Below are 27,424 nucleotides of genomic sequence, written 5' to 3'. Positions count from 1 at the left end.
GCCTCTCGGGTTCAAGTGATTCTCCTGCCTCAGCCTCCTGAGTAGCTGGGATTACAGGCACATACCACCACACCTGGGTAATTTTTATATTTTTAGTAGAGATGGGGTTTCACCATGTTGGCCAGGCTGGTCTCAAACTCCTGACCTCAAGTGATCCACCTGCCTCGGCCTCCTAAAGTGCTGGGATTATAGGTGTTAGCCACTGTGCCTGGCTGATACAATCCTAATTAAGTGGGAAGAGAGAAGAGAAAGAATCATAACTTGGCTTCTTTCAGCCTGAAAAAATATCTCTGTGGTACACTAGAGTAGAGGTTTCTCCTTTCTATCATTCATCACACTGTGGTTTCTCTCTAATTAGCTTTGTTAATTACTGTCCCTTTGCCAGGTTGCAAATTCCTTGAGGTAGGGACTGCCTTTCTCATCTGCATATACTCTTTATAGTATCCAAAGCCATGGATGGACCGTAGTGTGGGATCAACTAAGTGTTTATTACTTCTAAGTCCACTTCACTGCTGGGTGCTCCTCTTCTCCCATCTACCCAGGTGCTTGGGCAAGGCCAGGGAGTAATCCCATTCCCTCACTGCACACATCTTATCATTTAATATTCTCAATTGTATTTCTTTACTTTCTCTCAAATCTGAGTTTTCCTGTTACTGTACCCATAGCCTTAGTTTATCCCTAATCATTTCTCCTCTAGTATATTCAAAAAAAAAAAAAAAAAGTTTCTGCAGTATGTTACATAGAACTTAGTTGAACAAGATTTAATGGACGAATCTGTTTCTGCAGTTAAATAAGCCATTACCACACAGTAGACACAGTCATCATTTTAAGTAAGTCAGATCACATAGGTCATTTTTACTAAAGCTTCTCATACCTCCCCATTACTCTTAGATTAGAATGTAAACCTCTTATCCTGGCCTATGAGATCCTATATGATCTTGTTCTGCCTACGACCCTGGCATCACCTCCTGACTCTCTCCCTTTCTCTCCATCTCTTCCAGCCCCACCGGCCTTCTTGATGTTCCTTGAAGGGGACAAGCTTTCCCTGGCCTCTGTCTGGAACACCAGCCCTCAGAACCTCCCATGCTAGCTCTTTGTTATCATTCGAATCTCTACTCAAATGTCAATTCTTGAAAGACACCACCTCACTAGCCCATCTAAATTAGCGCCTCTCCTCTCCACCCCAGTCTCATCACTCTCTAACCCTTTATCTGAATGTATGTACTTACTTAGGTGTTTTCTTCACCCAATGCATATTTCGGGAGTATCCGCTATATACCAGCAATGCTTGGTACTAGAGATATAGGAAAACAAAACAGAACAACCTGTCTTCATGAAACTTGCGTTTTAGTGTTTGCTTCATGCATTTATTGAACAACAATTTATGCTTTGTTTTCATTCTAATAATTATCTAGGCTGGGTGCAGTGGCTCATGCTTGTAATCTCAGCATCTTGGGAGGCCAAGGTGGGTGGATCACCTGAGGTCAGGAGTTCGAGACCAACCCGGCCAACATGGTGAAACTCTGTCTCTACGAAAAATACAAAGAAATTAGTGGGTGTGATGGTGCACACCTGTAGTCCCAGCTACTCAGGAGTCTAAGGCAGGAGAATCGCTTGAATCTGGGAGCCGGAGGCTGCAGTGAGGTCATGTCACTGTACTCCAGCCTGGGCGACAGAGTGAGGCTCCGTCTCAAACTAAATAATAATAATAATCTAATTTTTTCTTTTTGTTATGTCTTCCCCCAAAAGAATGAAGGCTTCAGAATAAATGAATATGTGAATGAATGTACAGCATTAGTGAGCCATCCCTATAGGAATTGCTGCATATTTTTCATCCAGCACTTCTACCTGCTAGTCAGTCTACAGAAGCGTGGAAATCCACAAACAGTTTGCCTATTATGATATTCCCTTGCTGGAATTAGAGAACTTGATTTTAAAGACTAGAGTCCAATAGAAGACTGAGCCCTCTTTAGCCAGCATTTGTAGACAATAATTGCGATTATTTATTCCAGTCTCTTCTACCACCATGTCCCTCCAGGGGGTTGTGCCCCACTGTCAGCCACACCATTTGCATTACTGCCAATTCAAACATTTATTCATTATCCCTGGGCACCGATGAGGACAACATGATTGAAAATCACTAGCAAACCCTCAACCAAATACTTCGTATCCCAGCACCATTGAACCTTCCAGAAAAATCAGCTTTGGCAAAACTGTCAGAGGATCCATTTTGTATTCGAGTGTTAATTACTTGAGGCAATTCTAAGTGCAAGACCTATTTGAATTATGTACTTTTTAGTGTTATTTGGAGCTTATAATTAGTTGCACTCTTTGGGAATATAAATGTTTTACCCAGTTCATTATCTTTGGGTAGACTGAAAAATGTCAGTGACTCTCCTGCAAATTTGCACAGCGTTGTTCAGTAAGTAAGTATATATTTACCCTGGGAGAATATGCATTATTGACAATTTACTTAATTATCTCTCAAAACAATTCAAGTATTGGCTGCTTCTCATGCTGTCTTTCTCCTCAAAGGGAGCAGTAGGACATCTCAGCAGGGCTGGACATTCTGCTGCTGTTTCAACAAGGCTGCGGGTGCTCATCTAGGGACTTGTTTAAGAATGCTTGGCCCCAGTGAAAGCCACGAGTCTCGGGAGAGCCAAAAATAACCCCATCTCCTATTCATTGGCCTCCTTTGCAGAATTGTATCAGAAAAACAATTCGTTTTAAAAGTGAATCTTTTTCAAGGAGATTATACAAACATCTGCCACCGTTTTAGCCACACCCCGTGGAAGAACATCAGTCCCGTCCTGATGGTGTAGAATTAGGAAATGCCAGGAGACAAAATGGGAAGATGAGAAAATAGGACCGGGCAGGAAAGAAAGGAACAAAAAAATAAAGAGCTTAGCCAAATGACAAGCTCCCTCAGGGGAGATCTGTGGGAGGATGTTGTTTTCAAACACATGACCCAAAAGATGTCTAGAATCAGGACCTGAGCTTTTTTTTTTTTTTCTTAATAACATTTTTGTTTTAAACAATTCTGTAACACACATTTATTTTTAAAGCAAGGAAACATATATGTATACGTAAAACAAAGACTATTGTTAATATTTTAGCATTTTGCCTTCTGATTTTCGATAAAGCCACCTCTGTGTATCTATCTATCTATTTATCTATCTATCTATCTATCTATTTATCTATCTATCCATCCATCCATCCACACAGGTAGGTATCTACCTACCATATACATAGATATGGATTATCATCCTTTTTTACATAGCCTATCATGAAATGTTTCTGTGTCATTAAATGCACTTGAGAAACAAAATTTCAATGTCTGTCTATTAGCCTATCTTATATAAATGAACAGGCATATCTCGTTTTACTGCATTTCACTTTATTGTACATTGCACATATTGCATTTTTTACAAATTACACGTTTGTGGCAACCCTGCCACAAGCCCGTCTGTACCACTTTTCCAACAGCACATCCTCACTTTGTGTCTCTGTGTCACATTTTTGTCATTCTCACAATGTTTTGGACTTTTCATCATTATTGTATCTGTTATGGTGATCACAGTGATCAGTGATCAATTATAATTGTTTTGGGGCACCATGAACCCCACCATGTGAGATGGAACTTAATTGACAAATGTGTGTGTTGTACCTTTTCCACTGACTGGGCATTTCCTCATATCTCTTCCTCTCGTCAGACCTTCCCTGAGATATAACAATATTGAAATCAGGCCAGTTAATACTTTTACAGTGGCATCTACATGCTCAAATGAAAAGTTGCAAGTCTCTCATTTTAAATCAAAAGCTTAAAATTGATTAAGCTTAGTGAGGAAGGCAAGTCAAAAACAAAGATGGGGCTGGGCACAAAGGCTCACGCCTGTAATCCCAGCACTTTGGGAGGCCGAGGTAGGAGGATCGCTTGAGCCCAGGAGTTAGAGACCAGCCTGGGCAACATGGTGAAACCCCATCTCTACTGAAAATACAACAATTAGCCAGATGTGGTAGTCTGTAGTCCCAGCTACATGGTGAGCTGAGGTGGGAGGATTGCTTGATCCCAGCAGTACGAGGCTGCAGTAAGCCATGATCACACCACTGCATTCCAGCCTGAGTGACAGAGCCAGACTCTGTCTCAAAAAAACAATAACCAAACAAAAAGATAGGCTGAAATCTAGGTCTCTTGAACCAAACAGCGAAGTTGTGAATGCAAAGCAAAAGTTTTTTAAGGAAATTAAAAGTGCTACTCTAGTGAGTACACAAATGATAAAAAAGAGAAACAGCCTTAGTGCTGATATGGAGAAAGTTTTTGTGGTCTGGATAGAAAATCAAACCAGCCACAACATTTCCTTAAGCCAAAGCCTAAACCAGAGCAAGGACCTAACTCTCTTTAATTTTATGTAAGCTGAGAGAGGTAAGGAAGCTACAGAAGAACTGTTGGAAGCTACCAGAGGTTGGTTCATGAGGCTTGAGGAAAGAAGCTATCTCCATAACATAAAAGTGCAAGGTGAAGCAGCAAGTAATGATGCAGAAGCTGCAGCAAACTGTTCAGCTAAGATCATTGATGGAGGTTGCTATACCAAACAATAGATATCCGGTTTAGGTGGAACAGCCTTCCAATGGGAAAACATGCCATCTAGGACTTTCATAGCTAGAGAGGAGAAGTCAATGCCTGGCTTCAAAGTCTCAAAGGACAGGCTGACTCTTTTATTAGGGACTAATGCAGCTGGTGTCACTTAAAGTCAGTGTTCACTTATCATTCTGAAAATCCTAGGCCCTTAAGAATTATGCCAAATCTATTCTGCCTGTGGTCCATAAATGAAACATGGCTGGGGGCAGCACATCTGTTTGCAGAATGGTTACTGAATATTTTAAGCCCATGGTGGAGACCTACTGCTCAGACAAAAAGATTTTTCAAACTATTGCTGCTCATTGACAATGTACCTGGTCACCTAAGAGTTCCGATGGAGATGTACAAGGAGATTAGTGTTGTTTTCATATCTGCTAACAGGACATTCTGCAGCCCATGGATTGAAGAGTAATTTCAAATTTCAAATCTTATTATTATTATTTTGAAACAGGGTCTCACTCTGTCACCCAGGCTGGAGTACAGTGGCACGCTCTTGGCTCACTGCAACCTCCGCCTCCTGGGCTCAGCAATTTCCCCACCTCAGCCTCCTGGGTTTCTAGAACTACAGGTGTATGTCACCACACCAGGCTAATTTTCATATTTTTTATAGAGATGGGGTTTTGCCATGTCACCCAGGCTGGTCTTGAACTCCTGAACTCCAGTAATCCAATCACCTCAGCCTCCCAAAGTGCTGGGATTACAGGCATGTGCCATTGTGCCTGGCCTAAGTCTTATTGAGAAAGACATTGTGTATGGCAATAGCTGCCATAGTGATTCCTCTGATGTATCTGGGCATTGTAAATTGAAACCTCCTGGAAAGGATTCACCATTCTTTTCTTTCTTTCCCCACCTCCCCCCAACTCTGTTGCCCAGGCTGCAGTACACCATTCTCTTTCTTTTCTCTCCTCTCCTCTCCTCTCCTTTCCTCCCCTCCCCTCCCCTCCCCTCCCCTCCCCTCCCCTCCCCTCCTCTCCTCTCCTCTCCTCTCCTCTCCTCTCCTCTCCTCTCCTCTCCTCTCTTCTCTTTTCTCTCTGTTGCCCAGACTGGAGCACAGTGGTGTGATCATAGCTCACTGCAGCCTCAAACTCCTGGGCTCAAGTGATCCTCCCGCCTCATCCTTCTAATTAGCTAGGACTACAGGTGTGTGCCACTGTGCCTGACCAATTTTTTATTTTATTTTATTTTATTTTATTTTATTTTATTTTATTTTATTTTATTTATTTGAGACAGGATTTTGCTGTCATCCAGGCTGGAATGCAGTGGTGCGATCTTGACTCACTGCAGCCTCGACCTCCGAGGCTCAAGTGATCCTCCCACCTCAGCCACCTGAGCAGCTGCGACTACAGGCACATGCCAGTACGCCCAGTTAATATCTCTTTTTTGTAGAAATAGAGTTTCCCTATGTTGCCCAGGCTGATCTCAAACTCCTGGGCTCAAGTGATCCTCCCATCTCTGCCTCCCAAAGGGCTGAGATTACAGGCATGAACCACTGCACCCATCTTATGTTTTTATAATTTCAACTTTTATTTTGATTCAGTGGGTACATGTGCAAATTTATTACGTGGGTATACTGTGTGGTGCTGAGGTTTGGGATATGAATGATCCCGTCACCCGGGTAGTGAGCATAGTACCCAATAGGTAGTTTTTCAGCCATTACCCCTCTCCCACGATAGTCCCCAGTGTCTGTTCTCATCTTCCTGTCCATGGGATTCACCATTCTTGATATCGTTTGTGACTCATGGGAGGAGGTCAAGATAGTAACATTAACAGTTTGGAAGAAGTTGATTCTAACCCTCATGAATGACTGGGAGGGTTCAAGACTTCAGAGGAGGAAGTGACTGCAGAGGTGGTGGAAATGGCAAGAAAACTAGAATTAGAAGTGGAACCCGAAGATGTGACTGAATTGCTACAATTTCATGATGAAACTTGAACAGACGAGAAATTGGTTCTTATGGTAGAGCAAAGAAAGTGGTTTTTTGAGATGGAAACTTCTCCTGGTGAAGATGCTGTGAACATCGTTGAAATGAAAACAAACGATTTAGAATATCACATAAATTGAGCTGATGAAGTAGCAGCAGAATTTGAGAGGATTGACTCGCATTTTGAAAGAAGTTCTGCTGTGGGTAAAGTGCTTTCAAACAGCATCACATGCTACAGAGAAATCTTTCGTGTAAAGGAGGGTCAATCAATGTGGCAAACTTCATTGTTTCAAAAAATTGCCACAGCCACCCCAACCTTTAGAAACCACCACTCTGATCAGTCAAGCAGCCATCAGTATTGAGGCAAGACCCTCCACCAGCAAAAAGATCTGAATGCTCAGATGATCATTAGCATTTTTTAGCTATAAAGTATTTCCTAATTAAAGTGTGTACATTTTTTAGACATAATGCTATTGCTTACTTAATAGACTACAGTATAGTGTATTACTTTTACATGTACTGGGAAACAATAGAGTTTGTGTGACCTGCTTTATTGTAACATTTGCTTCATTGAGGTGGTCTGGAACCGAACCCATAATATCTCTGAGGCATGCCTGTACTATACGATTTTAAATATATTCCCAACAGATGAACTTTCAGGTTGTTTTTTTAATCAAGGCATAATCATTGATTATTTTCATCTAGAAAGTTTGCTCTAGGGAATAAATTTATGTACTAAAGCTACAGAAGGTGGTGAAGAGGTGGAAAAAGTGGAATCTAATCGTATCATTAAAACATTTTCATTCACATCTATATTTCCACTTGTCTTATGACCCAAAAATGCTAGGTAAACAATTTAATCAGAATCAAATAGTCCATCTATAAAGAAGGGCTGGAAGCCAAGTGCAGGGGATTCCTCATGTACATGCAACTGAGTGACCCCGTCAGAGAGCTATTTCTTCTGGTTACAATCTTAAGGAACAAAACTCAACATATTTTGACAAGGTTAAATATGAATTTATTAGCTCAGATGTAGCATTTGTTTAGGTGTGGCCTGGGTCACTGGTCTCCAGAAAGAGGTAGGCAAAATAATTCATTTAAGCTGAAAAAACGAAAAAACAAAAAAACAGAACTTATGTTGATGATTTTTATGTTATCCTCTTAAATCTTAAATTTTCTGCTCTAGCACATCTTTTTAATCTATGTGAAATATTCACTGATATGGTTTGGCTGTGTCCCCACCCAAATCTCATCTCGAATTGTAGCTCCCATAATCTCCACATGTCACGGGAGGGACCCAGTGGGAGGTAATTGAATCACGGGGGCAGGTTTTTCCCAGTGCTATTCTCATAATAGTGAATAAGTTTCATGAGATCTGATGGTTTTATAAAGGGCAGATCCCCCACACACGCTCTCTTGCCTGCCGCCACATAAGATGTGCCTTTGCTCCTCCTTCACCTTCCACCATGATTGTGAGGCCTCCCCAGCCATATGGAACTGTGAGTCCATTAAACCTCTTTTTTCTTTTTCTTTTTCTTTTTCTTTTTTTTTTTTTTTTTTTTGAGATGGAGTTTCACTCTTCTTGCCCAGGCTGGAGTGCAATGGCGCGATCTCGGCTCACTGCAACCTCCGCCTCCCGGGTTCAAGTGATTCTCCTGCCTCAACCTCTCAAGTAGCTGGGATTACAGGCATACGCCAGCATGCCCAGCTAATTTTGTATTTTTAGTAGAGATGGGGTTTCTCCATGTTGGTCAGGCTGGTCTCAAACTCCCGACCTCAGGTGATCCACTGGCCTTAGCCTCCCAAAGTGCTGGGATTACGGGCGTGAGCCACTGCACCTGGCCAAACCTCTTCTTTTAAATTACCCAGTCTCAGGTATTTCTTCATAGCAGTATGAAAATGCACTAATACATTCATACACTGGTACATAATAAATAATAATGAATAATAATTTATACACACACGTATGTCAGCATGCAAGTGGAGGGTGAGCATAATGTGTATAAATGTTATATTTACTAACATACCAATTTTTTAAGCCAATGAGTGATTAATCAAGACAGTATGGAGCTTAGAACTTTAGATTTCTGTTGTTGATGGAGGTTGGAGGGTAACTGGGGCTGGAAGTTCTATGAAGTATGGCTGGAGCATGACTTTGGTCTGATACTTGGCCTAGTGTGGGAGATAGTGGCCAAGCTGAATCCTGGGAAGGTAAATGGAGCCCCTAGTTTGGTAGAGCATAAGATATAGATGATTGGACCAGAGAAGGTGACTGGGCAAAAAGGTTGAGATTGTCTGGGAGAAGCAAGTATCCAGGATATGCTAAACTACAATCAAATGGGTAATGTTTTATGGAACATTTGCAGATGTAGCCTAAGAGAGTCAAAGTGGAAGGAACCTAAGGAGTCTAGAACACTTGAGAAGAGAGTGAGAGAGGTGAGAGCCTAGCAGTCTCCCAAGAGCACATATTTGCCATGCCCATTCGTCTATCATCCTAGCCAGTAACCTAGTAGGTTCTTGCAGTAACAGGACACAGGGCAGATAGGTTTCAATAGCGAGTGGTAGGGGTGAGTCTGGCTCGCATGGGGTATGAATGAAAGTCCTAGAAGCTTGAATGAGATAGCCAAAGATAAGATAGGAGCACCCTAAAATTACCCACCCCACCAGTTTTGCAGAGGGTGGATTGTGCCTAAACAAAGTATCTACTTCATGGCCAATTGTGGCAGATATAGACATTCTATGATAAAAGGCTATCCTGAAGACATTGAGTTTCTTCTGTCTCCCCCAAAAGAGAAATAAACATGCGACAAGAGTATTAAAATTAGGATAAAAACCAAGTTAGAAGCATTTTAGCTAGTATGTTCCTTTTTTTGACTGGAATACAAAGACATTTCATTTTGTTTTTTTTTTTTAGATAGTGAACTATTCAATTTCTTTGGTAATAAATGAGAAAAAGAAGAGGAAAGAAAAGATCTGGGCTGTGAGGGGTACTGGTTTCTATTTGTCTTTCTCATAATGTGAATTTAAAACAGTTAAATCACACTTATGCCACTATGAAAATTAGTACTAGTAACCTTTTTGTAGATTATAAAATACAGTATACCCAGTGGACAGAAACATGTTCAAAAGGTTTTTTTCCTGCAGGTCAACTTTTCCCCCCATAAACACAGACGAAGTGAACATATGATTGGGTTGGTAATTCTGTTGTATATTGCAATTCGCCCAGCTTCTTGTCATCCACAGAAATGAAGAAGACAGGCATTAGATTTTATTTGTCATGCGATATTAGTAGCCAGATGTTTTAGTGGCAGCTTATTTGAGGTCCATCCGTCCTTTGAATACGCATAAAAAAGCATGGCCATTGTTTCTCACCTGCCCACATCTGAACACATTCAGATACCATGGAAACCACAAAGGAAGGAAAAAAAAAATACTTATTCCAAGATTCATTGATTGGGATGTTTAAATGTCCTTTCTTTCATACAGCCACGGTGTGATAATGTGCTAGGGCCTGCTGTGCTTTCTGGCATGAGCTCCATCTCTGAGGGTCCCGAGAAAGACAGTGGATTGATCCTGGAGTCCTCTTGAAAGGGGAAGGTGGTTCCATTGAGTGGAATATGCGTGGCCCAAATCCTGGAGGTAGGGGCAGAGCAATAGTAAGGGTGAGGACAGGGCAATAGCAGCTGAACATGGCCAGGCAATGTTCACCACAGCTGTAGGAGCACTCGGAGGTAGGCTGAAGTCATGGCAGATGCATCTGCTGCCGCAGAAGGAGGAAGAGCTCCCGGCAGTACTGGAATCGACTCTATCTGCATCCCCGGGTCTGGGGTTCTGTCATTTTCCTTTCCTCTGGCTGCCTGGGATCTTCCCCATTTTACACTTAGTCTGCAGCCATGGATGATGAACTCATTAAAGGACTTCTCTGCAGCTACCTGTGCAGCCTGCCCTGTGGAAACCTGGATGAATGCACACCGTTGTCTCTGCACTACAGGGATTGTCCAGATCTCTCTAAATAGGTAGAGATTATTTCTTAAGATCTGTCTCAGTAGTGGTATCACCCGGATCACCAACTAGCGTGGGGATAGTCTTGTCCTCTGGGAGTTCCGGATGAGGCATAGTTGAAGCCTACAATAGAAGCTTATCTGCTACAGGGTCATTGACTGTATAATATTGGTCTTTAATATCTGATCAGCAAGGGAATCATGTGGACCTGTAGGCTTCTCATGTCTCTATCAAAACTCCTCTCCTCTCTCACCTTTCCCTCCACCCAGAAGGAGCAAATGTGGGGCTTATTCCTTAGGTAATAAGGTATGGTCCAGGCCAGTTTGTCCAGCATGTTACTGGTAGATGTGGCTTTCCCCCCAGCAGGCCAACTGGCCGTCTTCCATTCGAGTTAGAAATCCCTCTCTCCACATTCTGCCTGTAGTACTCTTCTCTGATATCTGACTTTGGCGTATCATCTTTTAAAGACAACTCAGCATCACAAACCTGGGTGGGCAGGCCATGCTCCAGGTCTAAGGGGCAGGTCTGACAGACATACTTCAGTCTTCTGCAGATTCGACACACTTTATTTTTCTTGAAATGCATGTGGGCCCCAGGGCACCAGCAAAACATTGTGAATGGCCTGGCACAGATTTCACATTTTTCTCATGCTTTTCTTTGGTCACTCAGATATACGGGTTTCCTGTAAGACATGTCTGATATGGAATAGAGAAGTATGCATCTTCCCAGTGTTTCCTGTTTAAGGTGTTGAAACCAAGACAGGTCACCATCTTGAGGGGGTCTTGAGGTAGTGGTAGGTTTTAGGTGGGACAGAGAACCACCATAATCCTGTCAAGCCCAGCTCTTCTTTGTTCCCCTGTTCTTGAGGCTCCGGGCCATTGCCCTTGATAGTATATGATTCTCCTTTCTTGACTCAATGTGAAACTCGCTTCTCAGGAATCCCCATTCTTGGAGAAAACTCTGGATTTCCTGGTCTCTCCAAGGACTGGGCTGTAATACCAGGGCTTTGGTAGCCTGAGGCAGGAGGATTGCTTGAGGTCAGGAGTTCAAAACCACCTGGGCAACACAGTGAGACCCCATCTTAAATTCCATGCTTTTCTGCTAGAATACTGAGACACATAACCTGGAAGCTGGAAGTCCAGTTTCTTCACAAGTATCTTTATCCAGTGACAAAATAACTTCCCTGTAACCGCAGCACTTTGGGAAGCCAAAGCAGAAGGATCACTTGGGATCAGGAGTTTGATACCAGCCTGGATACCATAGGGAGACCTGGTCTCTTTGGACAGCCAGTATGGCCAGGGCGGCCAGTCTCACCCTGTAATTGTGACATTGCATCTTCATGAGATGCCAGCTTGCTGACTTGGGCCGACATTTTCTTTCTCACAGAGCAGCAGGAGGCCAGGACCCTCTCACAGTCTGCATGAGGTTGCCATGGTTATGCTCACCCTCCACTTGTATGTATCCTGAATTATGGGACACCAAGTTCATGTAAACCATAAAAATAAATTCTTCTCTAGACATTCAAGTTTAAAATATCTCCTTCCCAATACATCTTATAGGTACGATGTGCACAGCTCCCACTGTGGCCCTCATCCATCCAAATTCAATGGTGAAGGTGATTGGTGTTACTGAGAACAAAATAAAATGGCATAGAATGTAAATTGGCTGCTGAAGGTGATGTTGAAGCAGGAGGCAATTTCTCCATGGGACAGTGAGTTCATGATGAGCGACGGTACGGATGATCCCACTGTGTCACAGTGGGAAGGTGACACAGGGCATCATGAAGAGCTCTCAACATAGAGTGGACATTGTAGTCCTGCCCAACCCACCCTATACAAATGAAACAATAACAATGAGTTTTCTCGAGACAGAAAGACGGCATCCCCATCCTGACAAGGCATCTGCTCGCATGCTGTCCTTAGGAGGGACAATGAGCAGCTGGAAGCCAGCCACTGTTTCTGAAGGCTTTTTTCCAAATGTGTGAGGCTGTCTCTGAATTCTGACTGAACTTTCCCTAACTCTCCCTAAAATATGCTCTCTCAGCTCAAAAGTTTGACAAGATCAAATCACCCGAGCTATTTAAACATCCTTCTTTGGATAACACCTTCCAAGACAGCTAACAATTGTAGCTTGTTTAGACTCCCTTTCCATTCCCCTTACCACACACACACACAAACACACACACACACTAGAAACCAGGAAAATTCATCTTTCTCCTTAAGCCACCCCTCCTCACCATCTAAATGCCAAGCTGACTTAGAGTCAACTTCTAGATTTGGGATTGTTACCTTCTTCCTTAAACTCCTAACAGCAGCCTCTCAGTGGTCAAGCTAAATCCATTTAGCTTATGTCTGACTTGTGGATCTTCTGGGGTGGAAAACATTTTTTAAATAATTCTCATTCTTTAGAACAACTGGTAATAATGAGAAAAACTAATGGACATTCATAAACTGTTATAAGACACAGTTCCTGTTCTATGCATTATTCATTTATGCAAACAGTTGTAAAGGTACCAAATTCGCTGTGCAACTGGGCTGGAAAAGTCCCTGAACTCAAGATTGCATTGGTATGCACATTTCTGAGGCTTGGTTCTGTTTAACATTTTCATCAGTGACCTGCTTAAAGGAGCAGAGAGCAAGCTCATTAAGTTCCTAGATGGGAGGGATGACCAGAACATTAAAGAACAGGATTAGAATTTCCCCAGCCCTTGCCAAATTAGCAAAACTGTTAGAGTCAAATATGTTCATCAGGGAGGCAGAGTAAAGTAAGCTGCCCCAATGCAAGCTTAGTGGTAGGAAGTTATTTAGAAACTGAAAAGAACATGGATGCAAAAATAGACTCGTAATGGAAAATGAACTAGTACAGGGGAACCACTGGTGTTGGGGCCTCTGCATGCACTTACAACGGGTTCAGATCCCCAGTCTATGAATTGGCCTTCCCCAAGATTTCTAAGAATGCCAGGGAGCTTTTCTTTCTCATGGTCACCTCTAGCTTCAGTTCCTGGTTCCACCTAATTAGCCTGGTTTTTGGTTCATTTCACTGTCCTGTCTTAGTCACTGTATTACAAACTATGCTGACCCAGACATTAAAAACCATTTCCCACCCATGAGCAGATAACAGCTTCCTGCAGAAGGGCCCTTCTATCTCTTTGGCTGTCTTGGCTCTTGTTCAACTCTTGCAATTAAACTTCTACCCCAAGGAGCTTAACAAGGTAGTTTCCCAAATATAGATGGTTCTTTTGCTAAGAGGAACTCTGAAACCAGCTGTTAAGACAGCTACAGCACCTGTGTCCCCTAGCAGAGATGAGCATGACCAAGTCACGAGCTGATAGTGCTATAGTCAGGGGATGGCAAATTCTGTGAAGTGGCAGGGAGTAAATATCTTTGGTCTCTTGCAATTACTCAACTCTAGTTATATAGAATGAAAGCATTCTTACACAATACAAATAAATAGATGGCAAGGTCAAGGTCCTGGGGCGGGCCACAATTGCCAACTCTTGCTAGGCTCAACTTCGGAAACTGTGACTTTCCGGAAGTCTTAACAACCATCTTGTCCAACCAGCTCATTTTATACCAGCAGAAACCAGGACCCAGAAAGTAGAGTGACATTTGTGCATGTCCACAACACAATTAAGCCTGAGTTGAAACTTCAAACAGGAAGCTCAATTTCCAGGCCAGCGCTCTTTCCACTGCACCATCATCAAGCTATTTCCAGAAGTTTCTGCAGATCCCTGCTTTAATTAGCAGAGCCTTTGCTAGAAATTTTCCCACTTAACATTTGGTGCAATGCATTAGTTGTGTTATGTGTAGTACACAGTAATATCATTTGGTAGCCTCCCTAGGACCTAAGATGAACGTGTGACTAAAGATTTGGATGAGGTTGTGTCTACCTCTTAAGGGCAGTCTGAGAAAACCAGAAGAGGGCAGAACAGATTAGAAAGGAATGCTATGCACAAAGTTCAAATGATATAGTTTTGTTTTGTTAATTAAAGGTGACATAAAATTTTCACATACCAAGAGGAACATTTTAAAGAGGAGCAGTTGCCTTTCATCTCCTATTAAAATAAAAAGAGCAAGACTGGAGGGTAGGTTAGATCACAGAAAGAACCTGCCAGTGATAGCTCTATTACGTGCAAGAACTGCAGGCCAGAGGAAGTCATAGAATTCTCTTTATAGCCAGATCTGAGAGTTGCATCTCTTGGGAAGTGTTAGGAGGGAGAGAAATAGACTGAGATGATGACTCTGAAAATCCTTTCTCTCTTTAAGTCCCCTGAAAGCTGCAGGAGAGAACCCTTCTGTGAGCCAGAAGGGACGCATTGAATCATTACTCTTAATGAGACCAGGACAATTTTTTTAAGAAGGTTGTGAAGGGCATAACATGAAGTGGATACTTGGGAAAAATAATTGTGTAGATTTCAAAGGAGTGCCCCAAATGATGCTCACTTCCATTGGCAAGATTCTGGGGTAACTGATGGAAAACCCTCTATTCAGGGTCAGAAGCTTGTAGCCCTTTCCAAATATTTGTGTGTGGACTTGCTTGATCCCCCTATCTCTTAGAGGCCAGGAGATTCTTAATGTGGATGGTCATTGATCTTTAATTTGAAGACCCAGTAGCTTGAGCCTATTCCTCCTTGAAAGTAGGGCCAAGTGTTTATAAGAACTCTTATTACCTTTGATAAAGATAAATCCTAGTGTACATCTTGTTACTAATTAAAAATGGTGCAATCTGTTCACATATTATTTCTGGACAGTACATTTCATGAAACTATCCCACAGGATTGTTTATCTCAAGCCACAACTTTTCCAGAGCCTATTTTTCCAAATGACAAATTCCTCATAATTATTATTTTTTATTGTTTTAATTTTTTTCCAGATGATCCAGGAACGTGCACATCTTGCGCTATGGGGTATTACAGGTAAGTCTGGCCTTCCTTTTCATGGCACTAACTTTTCTGCAGTTTAAGCATTACTGACTTAATCCTCAATCCAGTGATTAAAGCAAAGTGGCCCTGTAGCCTGAAGCAACTCTGTCCTGTCAGGCTATTAATGAGCAATTCTTGGATTTAGCAATAAGAGCCCAGCTGTTTCCTTGCCTCGAAAGGAGGCCATCTCTTTCTTGATCCTGGAAGTCATCCAGCCTGACACTGGTGTCTAGGAATCCTGCCATGGGTTACCAAGATTCAGATCTTGCTGTTCATGGACAGACCTTAATAATATACCTGGTCCCAAGTAAGCTGTTTGCAAACGTCTGCGTGGATACCTTGTCCTTAACCAGAGCGAAGGCGCCAGGGTGAAGCCAGGTGCTATATTAGCTCAATCATCCCCTAGGTAACGACAGACACAGACCACTAGGTTAAATGAAACAGAGGTAACCATCACTGCCAACACACTCTAACAAAAATCCACAAAATCAAAAATGGCATGTTAAAATATCACCTCCTCTTCCTAGTCTAGCCTCCCGTCCAGCACACACTGTTGACTGCCCTCGAAGGAAAACTAAAGAGAAAGGAGCTGCAAAGGAAAGGAAGGCCCTGGGTAATGCACAGGCTGCATAATCCCTCCCTGTCCTCCTAAGAACTCAGAAGTTTTGTGATATACAAACTCCCACAACTATTTCATCTCTCCATCATTTTATCGAGATTGTCAGAGACACAAGGAGGATGTTAATTTCCTGAAGAGAAAACTGAAGCTCAGAGAGGGACAAGGTTTTACTCAGGTTGCACACAGCTAGTGACAGGTCTGCATTTGGAACATTTGGACTTTGGCAGGTCACCTCCTCTTGTCACCACATTGCCTTTTCCCTCCATCCATGGAATCAGACAAAGCAATATGGTGACAAGAGGAGGTGACCCACCTGTCCAAAGACAAATACGCTTGAAATGTGGTAATAGGTAGGAAGAAGTGAAAGGAGTGAGGAGGATGGGAAAGAAAAGGAAGACCAACAAGCTAAAACATACTAAAAATGATCAGTTAACCTTATCAGTTCTTAGCCTTCTGGTTTTAATCTAACTTTTCCAGAATAGCCTGCCATTCTGTACCCTGACTATGTCTCACATCACTGCACTCTTGACCCACTTTGTTTTTTTGTTGTTGTTTGTTTTTTGGTTTGTTTTTTAGACAGAGTCTCACTCTGTGGACCAGGCTGGAGTGCAGTGGCAAGATCTCAGCTCACTGCAACCTCTGCCTCCCAAGTTCAAACAATTCTTGTGCCTCAGCCTCCCTAGTAGCTGGGATTACAGGCACACACCACCACGCCCAGCTAGTTTTTGTATTGTTAGTAGAGATAGCGTTCCGCCATGTTGGCCAGGCTCTGTTAAACTTTGTTAAACACCCTCTGTTAAACTTTGGAGCCAAACTTGGCCGCCTCTCCAGTTCACCACTAACTCGCTAATGAGCATGTTTCATAAAACCCTCTGAAAAACAAATACCCTGAAAGAACATGCTCCAATATCACTAAGGGTACAACATGAGATATTTATTTCAAGAAACAAACATATCTAATCTTTGAAAACATTTAGCAATTTTGAATACAGCTAGTGAAATGCTATACAATAGAGGTTGTTGCCAGGCATGTTGGCTCACGTCTGTAATCCCAATACTTTGAGAGGCCGAGGTGGGTGGATCACCTGAGGCCAGGAGTTTGGGACCAGCCTAGCCAACATGGGGAAACCCCATCTCTACTAAAAATACAAAAATTAGCTGAGTATGGTGGTGCGCATGTGTAATCCCAGCTACTCAGGAGGCTGAGGCAGGAGAATCGCTTGAACCCAGGAGGTGGAGGAGGTTGCAGTGAGCCAAGATCACACCATTGCACTCCAGCCTCTGTGACAGGGAGACTTAGTCTCAAAAAAAAAAAAAAAAGAAGTTGTTAAAGAAGATATGCAAAGGTTTCCCCTGATATCATGCTGATGCTTTGAAATTCATCAAAGGCAGGGGTCGATTTCAGTCCACTCCCCCTTCAGGTAAGCCTGCAATTCAGTGAAGTCTGAATTACAACATTTTTACTGTATCATGAGAATAACAGATAACATACATAAAAATATTTATAAATAAAAGCTAAGCTGCTTCGCTACTATTGTTAATAATCTGGTTACAGACATTTTAGTAAGCTGCTTGGGCTTGACACCAAGCTATTTCAGGCCTCGGTGCCAGTTGCTATGTGACAAATCACACAAGCAACCTTTTCACACAGACTTTGGTTAAAATCCCAGTCCCACCATTAGCTAGCTGTGTGATTTTGAGCGCTTAACCTTGAGCTCCAGTTCCCTTACCTAGAAATTAAAGATACATGATATCTACCACACGAGATTTGTGGAGATTTAGATGAGCTAATACTTGACACATAATCAGTACTCTATAAATAAGTATCAGTACCCCTTCCTTCTCCCCAGCCTTCTCCCAGCTGCCCTGATAAAGAGTCCTTGGAGGTCCAGAAGGAGGTGGTTAGTGACTTGGGTTGACGGGGGCACAACAGACCAAACCTGAAATTCAATTACTCACTCCTGCTGAAAACACTGCATGGGCTGGGCGTGGTGGCTCATGCCTGTAATTCCAACACTTTGGGAGGCAGAGCTGGACGGATCACTTGAAGTCAGGAGTTTGAGACCAGCCTGGCCAACATGGCAAAACCCCCTCTCTAGAAAAAAAATACAAAAATTAACCAGGCATGGTGGTGTGCACCTGTAATCCCAGCTACTCGGGAGGCTGAGGCAAGAGAATCACTTGAACCCAGGAGACCGAGGTTGCAGGGAGCCGAGATCAACCACTGCACTCCAGCCTGGGCAACAAGAGCAAAACTCCATCTCAAACAAAACGAAACAAAAAACTCTGCATAGATATATATAAGCAGATTAAATTATGGTGGTGAAGAGTAATACATCAACGTATGTCATGCAAGAAATGATGTCCTCTTCCTCTAGGTTTGATCAGCATTGTTATAAAACCTGTCCTGAGAAGACCTACAGTGAGGAACTGGAATGCAAGGCATGCGATAGTAACTGTGGCAGCTGTGACCAGAATGGGTGTTACTGGTGTGAAGAGGGCTTCTTTCTCTTGGGTAAGTTAGAAAATGGTACCATCCAAGGTGAGAACCAGGCACTGGAGCTCCACCCAGTTGCCGCAGGAGCACACATGTGATTAGTTTCAGAGTCTGTGTGTGCTGGCACCTCTGGCCCAAGGAGAAATTTTAATTTGGTTTAGAAATAAACATTAGCTGAACCACTTCCTTCTGCTTTTATTACTGAAGCATGGGTCCTGTTCCACTAATTAATCTCACATATCTCCAAGCTGATGGAAACAAGGCTGAATTGGATGGAGATAGAGAGTGGGTAGCTGAAGATAAATGTTTTGGTATTGAAGTCACCTGGCATATTGAGAGCTCTGACCCTTGTCTTGAGATTTAATCCATCTCATATATCCCTGTGCACTGTAAGAATTTAACAAGATCCCTTGCCTTAGGTTTTGGTCACTGACTTATGGAAATGGATAGTTAGGAAAGAAATACAGTGTGAATCTTGCAGCTGAAGAGATAATAGCCCAATGCACTTGAGTGTTTGGGGGAGAAAGAATGAGAAAGACAGCCCACAACGTTCTTCAGTGTTTCTCTACACAGAGATTTATTTTATTTGTAGTTTTTCAAGGCCTCAAGCATTCTGTAGTCAATGCTCTTAACCCTTTGATGGCCAATGTAAATTCCCAGTTGAAAGAGGACTTAGGTAAAGTGTTGGGTTTTTTTTTTTTTTTAGATGGAGTCTCGCTCTTGTCACCCAGGTTGGAGTGCAGTGGTGCAATCTCAGCTCACTGCACCCTCTGTTGGCCAGGCTGGTCTCGAACACCTGACCTCAGGTGATCTGCCAACCTCAACCCCCCAAAGTGCTGGGATTACAAGCATGGGCCACCTTGCCCAGTCTGGATTTATTAAAACACATTTCTTGGTTGAAATAAGCTAAAGCCATCTTGGTTTCTTTAAAAACAAATGAAAAGCCTGGACAGAGTAGCCTGGCCAACATGGTGAAACCCCATCTCTACTACAAATATATAAATTAGCCGTGTGTGGTGACACACACCTGTAGTCCTGGCTATTCAGGAGGCTGAGGCAGGAGAATGGCTTGAATATGGGAGATGGAGGATGTAGTGGGCCAAGATCATGCCACTGCACACTCTAGCCTGGGCAACAGAGAGATACTCCATCTCAAAAATAACAATAAAAACAAATGCAAAGAAAAAGGTCTCTAAAATTTCCTCCAGCCTCTTTAGAACTTGGCCTTGCAAAGATCACCAAAGCCTTCATGCTTTCTCTCTGTGTTCTCACATAGGTGGCAGTTGTGTGAGGAAATGTGGCCCTGGATTCTATGGTGACCAAGAAATGGGAGAATGTGAGCCCTGCCACCGAGAGTGCGAAACCTGCACGGGCCCTGGTCATGACGAGTGCAGCAGCTGCCGGGAAGGACTGCAGCCGCTGCGTGGGGTGTGCGTGCGTGCCACCCAGACCCAGGAGGAGGCCAAATTCTGGAATGGTATGTGCCTCCCAAAAAGAGATCACAGGAGTCTAGCTGCCTACTCTGCTTCCTTCCTTCTATAACTCTGGTTTTTTGAACTATCCAGGAGAGAAAGGCTGTGCAGAAAAACAAGAGTTTGGAGTGAGAATCAAGTTGGGGTCGTTCCTGAGTCTCTCTGACGCTTGTAGCAGGAGTAGGTAGGAAGCTGAGGTTGGTGTTCAGCCAGCAGAGAGAGCCCAAAGGGCAAATTTATGATTGGTCCACCCCCTTGAGTTTCTACCTGGCTGAAGCAGGCCCAGAAGCAACTGAAGAGAGTCACGGAGGGAAATGGCCCCGGTATCATTTTTCTCTGAAATTTCAGAGTCACTTCCATCACAGGCAGGTCCTATGTCCTTATTACATGTCCTTTTTATAGTAAAGGAAAATTTTACCTGTAGGGTAGGCTTTTCCAATTAGACAAGGAAGGACTGCTCGAACATACTAGAATTTATGCTAAAAACAGATGGTCTCCATGGCTGCGTTATTAGAGCTCACCATCATTCAAGCTTGCCTTTAAAAGTTACTCTCCCCAGTTGCAGACAGGGAAAGCATGAAGCTTCTTGAGGAGGGAGGAGAGGAGACAGGTGTGGGAGCTTGGAATCCAACAGCAAAGCCCTGCAGGTGCGCATTCCTCCCTGCGTCTTTACAACACGCCTCCTCACACCTGAGCTTCAGTTACAGGCTTCCTTGTAAGGTAATTACAAACTTTCAGCGACCCCTCCGTGTCCGAGGTTGTTACAAAACAAAATCCTCTTCCTGCTGGAAAAATCTGACTCCTGTTCTATGCAGAGACAGTCACAAAAACAGGAGCTGCTCTTCATTTGATTTCGAGGCAAGAATTGGTTTAAAGGGTCAATTTGGTGCAGAGGCAATGGCAGCCGGAGAGACGGTTGTATAGGAGGAGTGTGCTAAGCGCTCGAGGGAGTGACAGCTCTGTGGTTTATGCTGGGCTGGAGAGGAGGCCTGTCCATGGCTGCTGTCTACTACAGCAGTTTTACACATGTGACTTCAAGGAAGAGCAGCTCAGAGACCGTGAAAAACCCAGCAGCCAAAGGCCACAGAGAATGTGGGCCCTATTTCAGAGACATAGCTGAGAAGATGATTCAATCCAGATTGGGATATCTTCTGTGAGTTATAGCTGAAGCAAAATGCTGAAAATGAGTTTGTCTGGCATTCAGGCATTTAAGAGGCAGCGCACGCCAAAAGGAAAATGGTCTGGTGCTGTGTTTCTCGCTGAACATCTGTATTTTATCTGGCGTCCAGATGATGACACGGTCCAGGGAGCCAAGAGTTAGAGCAGGCTTGATTCCCCAAATGATTCCACGTCCCTTCAACTGGACTACGCATTTTGCAGGCAGAAACCAGGCTTCAGTGGTTCCCTTTTGTCGAAGCACCACACCCACCCCTCCGCATTTTCTACTATTGCAATGTAATGTTTCTGAAGAGAGGGAGGAATTAGTGTATTTGGGGATTTTTCACTAACAGGGGATTGGGGACAGAGACGGGAGTGTTTCTCATGGCTGGACAAAAACAATCAAATCAATGACAGAGCTGTACTTTCTCATTCCTATGACCTATGAAATAAGACATGCAGACCATTAACACAGAGAAATAGCTATTTATTCACTAAGCACGGTAAAGCCATAGCTCAGCTTCCCCCAGCATAGTGTAAGCACTGAAATGGAGAGTAAATGGGAAATGCATTCCATAAAGTCCTGGGAGTATTTGAGCCAATGCCTACAACCTTCTCCTGACTTCTTTTTCTTAAAAAACAGGATCGAGAGTGTAATAGGAGAGTAGAGGGTTCCAGAGAACAAGCACTAATTAGCCACACCTTTAAGATGATGGAAAGCAGACTGCAGTCATCCTGGGTCAAATCAGAGGAAACCCAGGCAAAGTACAGAGTGTTTTTGAGAGGATATAGCTGTCTAGGTAGTACCAGAACGTTTTTCTGTTCTGTTTTAGGTTTGGTTTTATTTTGTTTTTCAAACTCAGATTCAGATTCAGGTAGGAGAGGTAAGATGACGCACACTTCAATCCATTCCTTCACCCATGCTGCTCCCCAGTGGAAACAGTAAGATCCTGTTTGCATCTGAAGACTACAACCCAGGAGGATCTATCAGCATAGGCTGGGAAAACACCCTTGAAATAAAAGCCCAGCTAGAGTTCCCTGAACTCCTCTTTTAATAAGGTGGCTAATCAGGATGAGAATGACTACAGTGAGAGAGCCATCATTCTTTGCCAACTACCAGCAAAGTGGGAATACCTCCCACCTAGTTCAAGGATGCAGATTCCTCCACCTATCAGACAGTGCCTGACAAATCCTCCAGCCAAGACTAAGTCATCAAAGATGGTGCTCAACTCTGTTTTTTCAGCCACCAAAAAGTCACTGCACAAATGTATAGATCATCCCCAGACCCTCTGTCTGGGGATGTATACTGTGACAATTATTTAGTGTCCTTAAATGGCAGGAATAAAACCAATATTCAAGGCCAGACATGGTGGCTCACGACTATAATCCCAGCACTTTGGGAGGCCGAGGCAGGCAGCTCTCTTGAGGTCAGGAATTCAAGACCAACCTGGCCAACACGGCAAAACCCCATCTCTACTAAAAATGCAAAAAATATTAGCTGGGCATGGTGGTGGGTGCCTGTAATCCCAGCTACTCAGGAGGCTGAGGTGCGAAAATCACTTGAACCTGGGAGGTGGAGGTTGCAGTGAGCTGAGATTGTGCCACGGCACTCCAGCCTAGGCAACAGAGAGAGACTCTGTCAAAAAACAACAACAAAACAATATAATATTCAACAGGCTGCAAACGGCCTCAGCAGTGACTCAAGCATCACACAACCTTGGTGGAAAGGTTCAGGTATGGCAGACCATGGGCTTTGAAGGAAGATGATGGCTTCAGCTGGTTTCCTGAAGCCATTGTTGGGAATGGAAAGAGTTTCCTCTGTTACTGTTAAACTATTTGGATTTTCTTAAGTGGTTTCCCCTGGTAGTGCTGGAAAGTCCTAGGAGTAATTTCTGCACATTTCTCTTGCCTCATATTTCCATCATTGATTAAATCCATGTTATAACAGGCTCTAATTACATATTCTGGTGATAGTCTAATCTACAGAACACAGACATGGTGAATTAGCTTTGTGTCTTTGACCACATCCTAACAATTTATCACTAGCCTGTCTCTTGATCTTAATTCTTATCCTTGGGGAAAGACTGGAATCCCAGAGTTAGTCACAAACACTGAAAGCCACACACATGTGGGGGAAAAAAAAAAAATCCACTTCAGTACTGGGAAGATATGTTGCCTAATAGTCACTGAACTTTAGAAAACTTCAAAGATGCCACGGAAATCTGATTTTTAGAAGGACTTTGTAGATGTGTGCAGCTGCCTCACTTAGAAATGAGTGCACTATTTTTATTTATTTAACCTACCAGAACACAGAGTGCAAAAAAACACATGGCACTGGGTAAGTAATCAACTGTTTGGCCAGTAGGATGAAGGAAGCATCCGTATCAACTTGCACGGATCGTTACATACTCAGGAGTTCTCTAAGTGGATTGTGAAACCATTGACAGCTTGAAATTGGCTATGGTGGGAGTATTTACACCACAGAAATTGGAAACACTACAAATCAGGTTTTTGGTTTTTCATTTTCTAGAGAACTGTCTTACCAGCACACCATTACTTTGGCTTCTATCAAATTACTTTAGAATTCAAATTTATTACTGAAAAATTCAAAAGCCTATGTCTACACCCTCTAGCAGATGCAGACTTTAGAGCGCAGCACACATTAATTCAAATCCTGGCTCTGTGATTTGCTAGCTGTGTAACCTTGAGTGAGTTACTCATCCTCTCTGAGCCTCAGTGTCCTTGTCTGTAAAGTGAAAACATGAAACTGCCTCACACAAAGTCATTTTAAGAATTAAATGAGAAAATGCATATAAAGCTCTCAGGACACATATGACACAATAAAGCCTAATATACTCCCTAACTCTTTGACTCAGGCCAGTTTTAACACTTGAAACACTAGTTTGCTTTGAAAGCAGCATTCCCTGGGTCACAAAAGAAAGCAATTCTGGGGGCCATGCGCGGTGGCTCACGCCTATAATCCCAGCACTTTGGGAGGCCAAGGTGGGCAGATCACTTCAGGCCAGGAGTTCGAGACGAACCTGGCCAACATGGTGAAACCCCATCTCTACTAAAAATACAAAAAATTAGCCAGGCATGGTGGTGCTTGCCTGTAGTCCCAGCTACTTGGGAGGCTGAGGCAGGAGAATCGCTTGAACCTGGGAGCCAGAGGTTGCAACAAGCTGAGATGGTGCCACCGCACTCTGGCCTGGGAAACAGAACAAGACTCCTCGTAAAAAAAAAAAAAAAAAAAAAAAAAAAATACTAATAATGTTTACAAGGAATGTTAATGACAAGAGAAAATGCCTACGAGATTTATAGTGTTAAATACAGTGTTCAAGGTCAGTCTTATGTATACGGAAGCTATAAATGATCACACATCTATACATAGATGTAATTATACTCACACACTCAATATGAAGATGAGACATCCATGTACCACAGTATAAACAACAGACATTTCTGGGTGGTGGGATTATGGGTGAAGTTTATCTTCTTTATCCTTTTTGCATTAAAAAAACTAAACACTTTTTTTTTAATAAAAAAGAAGCTGTGCCCATTGCAAACCTATCTGTGGTGAAGAGCCTGCTGCAAGAGCGACGAAGGTGGAAAGTTCAAATCAAAAGAGGTAACAGGGAAATAGGGAGGCGACAATCACAGCGGCAGAGACTGTCTCTGGAGACGGTCTCCGTGGAAAAATCACCCCAAGAAGCTGGGAGGCCAGATGCAAATGGGGTGCAGAGATGCAGAGGTCATTAGAAAAAGATGGAGAGAGGAGGGGGCCATAAACACAACCTATGAGCGGTCACTCAGAGGGAAGACTGTGAGAAGCTCAGCAGTGGAGATTTCCGTAACAGATAAGGACATGCGTGACGTGCTAAATGGTCATGCCTGGCAGAGGTTATCAAGAAGAGCATCTGTCCTCACAAAACTTTAATAGGCTGAGGTAGCACCTCTGCCTTCCCAGTCCCTACGGCATTGTTTGAAATCACAAAGACTGGAAAAAACTAAGTGGTTACCAGTAGGAGACGAGAGAAATAAAGTAAATGTATTCATACAATAGAATACTATGGAGCCACCAAAAGGAAGAGGTTCTTTCTGTACTGATAAAGACTAATCTCCAAATATATTGCTTGTTTACAGGCAAGGTGATAAACCATGTGAATAGATACAGTTTGTACGAAAAAGGGTGGAGAAGGGATTAGGAGGGAGACATCACAGTATATGCCTTTTCTCCATTTTGCACCATGTGCAGATTATGTATTAAATAAAAAATAAGTAGAATAAATGAACCCCTTGCTTTATATAGTTTAGCTACAGGCATTTCTGAAGAATGGATACTGCACTTTCTGGATCAAAGTGGTTCTTTCTTTCTTTCTTTCTTTCTTTCTTTTTTTTTTTTTTTTGCGGTCCTGTCCAGTCTAGAATTTCCAGAGTGGGAAAAAGAGAAACTATGATCACGGTTAAAATTTACTTGCTGAGGTTAAGTCCCTAATCTTTTATGATAAAGAACTCTTGCTGGGGAGGACTTTATCCCATGCCCAGGCCTGATTGCTAAGTTAACTGCTTGTACAGATCTCCCTCTGGTGGACATATGGAGACATTACAGAATTTTATTTTATTTTTATTTGTTATTATTTTTTAAGAGACAAGGTTTCCCTGTATTGTCCAGGCTGGTCTCAAACTCTTGGCTTCAAGCGATCCTCTCACCTTGGCCTCCCAAATTGCTGGGATTACAGACATAAGCCACCTTGCTTGGCTGACATTATAGAATTTTATACCAGGTGTATGCAGTAAAATACCAAATTGCCAGAATGTGAGATACATGTAATTATAAATATGTGCATATGTGTAGATATAGACATTAAAATGTATACAAATATGAGAAAATTAATGAAAACTCATGTCTTTATAAATATATTTTAGTATATACATGATAACATCAAAGGAAAATCAGCCTGAAGCCTGGACGTAGAACATTGAAGATTTGCAAGGTGTTCACTCTCTGATTAATATTGTTGTCTTATTACTCTTTGCACAACTGCTCTCAGCCATTCAGTGAACATCTGACTGATAGTAGCAACAGGATTGTTGCTCGCCTTTCGGCTGCCATCTCTTTGGGGCTCAGTGATATTGCAGGTTTAAAAGGCCTTCGGGGACAGAATCGGTTACTTTGAGAGGCATGAGGAACACCTTTGTGACAATCCTGTGGCTCTGCACAAGGCTAAATTCAGCCCTTAACAGATGCTCCAGAGAGAGTACACCAGTCAGTCATCAGCTTTAATTAGTATATTGGAAAACCAGGGGGCTGGCTGCAGTGGCTCACACCTGTAATCCCAGCACTTTGGGAGACCAAGGCGGGTGGATCACCTGAGGTCAGGAGTTCGAGACCAGCCTGGGCAACATGAGGAAACCCCATCTCTACTAAAAATACAAAAATTAGCCAGGGTTGGTGGCAGGCACCTGTAATCCCAGCTACTTGGGAGGCTGAGACCGGAGAATTGCTTGGACCTGGGAGGCAAAGGTTGCAGTGAGCCAAGATCGCGCCACTGCGCTCCAGCCTGGGCGATGAAGTGAGACTCTGTCTCAAAAAATCAAAGAAAACCAGGGTAAATTTTTCTCTCCAAACTAGGAGAAAACCAACTACCCTGCATGGCAGCCTAATCATTTACATCTCCAACACCATCTCCACCTGTATCTGCATCTATCCCCGTATCTGTATCTATCTATCCTATCCATCTATGTACGTATCTTTCTACCATCTGTATTTGAATCTAGTTTCCTCTATAGCAAGGCTCATCAGCTTTGTATCCACGATATTGTAGAAGCCGAGGGGTGCCACTCAGGTATGAAACCAGAGGGAAAGAAGAGGGGAGTAAAACAAGCCTCAGAAATGGAGTGGAATGGTGACAGGAGAGAGACAACAGGAAGCAGGAGGAACTACCATTTACTGTGCCACTGTTAAGCACTTAGCACACATTATCTCATTTAGTCTTCACAACAATCCTATAAGGGCAGAATTATTTTCTCTCATTTTAGAGACAAGGAAAGCAGGACTCTGAGAGTTTAATTACTGTATCCATGGTTACCCTTCCCTTCGGTGGCACAGCTGGGATCTGAAGGCAGGTGTGACTAGAGAGCCATCTATACCCGGCTCTGACTCTTAGGATGAGAAGAAAGAAGATGAAAGTCAGGAG

The 27,424-nt window shown here is 42.9% G+C and overlaps 1 protein-coding gene and 1 pseudogene across 2 annotated transcripts in view; one reads left to right on the top strand and one right to left on the bottom strand.

Moving 5' to 3' along the window:
* Positions 1–27,424, top strand: part of LOC105498700 (proprotein convertase subtilisin/kexin type 5) — a 469,848-nt gene that overhangs the window by 389,614 nt on the left and 52,810 nt on the right. For both annotated transcript variants that reach the window (XM_071077655.1, XM_011770951.2), the window contains 4 exons: positions 15,433–15,475; positions 18,479–18,615; positions 19,874–20,074; positions 24,775–24,855. In XM_071077655.1, coding sequence (XP_070933756.1) covers positions 15,433–15,475; positions 18,479–18,615; positions 19,874–20,074; positions 24,775–24,855 — 462 coding nt within the window. The remainder of the gene's footprint in view (positions 1–15,432; positions 15,476–18,478; positions 18,616–19,873; positions 20,075–24,774; positions 24,856–27,424) is intronic.
* Positions 10,063–11,330, bottom strand: LOC105498698 (pre-mRNA-splicing factor RBM22-like; annotated as a pseudogene).

The sequence above is a fragment of the Macaca nemestrina genome, chromosome 14 (genome assembly GCF_043159975.1).
Source record: "Macaca nemestrina isolate mMacNem1 chromosome 14, mMacNem.hap1, whole genome shotgun sequence".
Taxonomy (NCBI): Eukaryota; Metazoa; Chordata; class Mammalia; order Primates; family Cercopithecidae; genus Macaca; species Macaca nemestrina.
Note: the sequence above shows the minus strand (reverse complement) of the source record. Positions and strands in the feature narration are given on the sequence as shown.